General features: G+C 46.1%; 1 protein-coding gene across 1 annotated transcript; it reads left to right on the forward strand.

The window, feature by feature from the left end:
- The first annotated feature begins 345 nt into the window (after window positions 1-345).
- LOC129667530 (peptidyl-prolyl cis-trans isomerase A-like) lies at window positions 346-886 on the forward strand. Its single transcript, XM_055595212.1, has one exon. It carries the CDS (start codon window positions 346-348, stop codon window positions 823-825), a length of 480 nt encoding a protein of 159 aa, XP_055451187.1. The 3' UTR covers window positions 826-886.
- The last annotated feature ends 422 nt before the right edge of the window (window positions 887-1,308 follow it).

The raw sequence follows: 1,308 nt of genomic DNA on the forward strand, positions 1-1,308 counted from the left end.
GGTGGATTTGCTAGGAAGAGCCTGGAATTTGGATCCAGGTGCTGGCTGGTTGCTGATGCCCTAGACAATGTCTTGTGTGGATGTGAGTTTGCTGAGGCCCTGGCCCTTATTCTCAGATTGCTCTGTTTGTATTTACCTAATGGGGGCATTCATGCCGTTCTCCCTTTTCCCACGAATTTATCCTGCTTCCCATTTCTCCCACATCCACTCTCCCACCCTTCCACACAATGCCCACCCCACACTCCCCATCACTAAAAAAAAAAAAAAAGAAGAAGAAGAAAGAAAAAGAAAAGAAAAACCGCGCTTTGCAGATGCTGCTGTCCCTTGTCATCTATTGCTGCAGCCATGGTCAACCCCACTGTGTTCTTCAACATCGAGGCCGATGGCCAGCCCTTGGGCCACATCTTCTTTGAGCTGTTTGCAGACAAAGTTCCAAAGACAGCAGAAAACTTTCGTGCTCTGAGCACTGGAGAGAAGGGATTTGGATATAAGGGTTCCTCCTGTCACAGAATTATTCCAGGATTCATGTGCCAGGGTGGTGACTTCACACGCCATAATGTCGCTGGTGGCACGTCCATCTACGGGGAGAAATTTGAAGATGAGAACTTCAAACTGAAGCATACAGGTCCTGGCATCTTGTCCATGGCAAATGCTGGACCAAACACAAATGGTTCCCAGTTTTCTATCTGCACTGCCAAGACTGAGGGGCTGGTTGGCAAGCATGTGGTTTTTGGGAAGGTGAAAGACGGCATGAACATTGTGGAAGCCATGGAGCGTTTTGGGTCCAGGAATGGCAAGACCAGCAAGAAAAATCACAATTTCTGACTGTGGACGACTCTAAACTAATTCTTTTGACTTGCGGGCATCTTACCCAGCAGACCATTCCTTCTGTAGCTCAGGAGAGTACCCCAATCTCATCTGTTCACAGTACCCTGTGATCTCTGCTCTCGCTGAAGTTCTTTGGGTTCCATATTTTCCTTACTCCCCTCCAAGTCTAGTTGGATTGCAGAGTTAAGTTTATGATTATGAATAAAAAGTAAACAAGAAAAAAGAAAAAGAAAAGAAAAACCCTCCCAGTCCCATTTTGTTGCCCATATAATCATTGGAGCAAGGTCAAACTCCCAGTGGCCAGCTTCTTAAAGAAGCCGGCAGCTCCTCCTCCTCCAACATACACACCCGAAAAGCTACACTTCTGCATCTTTATCACAATTTTCAAGGACTCTCTTCAATAGCTTCATATATCTTCATATATGAACTGTTTCTTCCCTTTTTGGGGGTGGGGGGAGGTTGTCTCTCATTTTCAGTCAC

Source organism: Psammomys obesus, unplaced genomic scaffold, assembly GCF_907164565.1.
Source record: "Psammomys obesus unplaced genomic scaffold, mPsaObe1.curated_primary_1811, whole genome shotgun sequence".
In the NCBI taxonomy this organism is placed as follows: domain Eukaryota; kingdom Metazoa; phylum Chordata; class Mammalia; order Rodentia; family Muridae; genus Psammomys; species Psammomys obesus.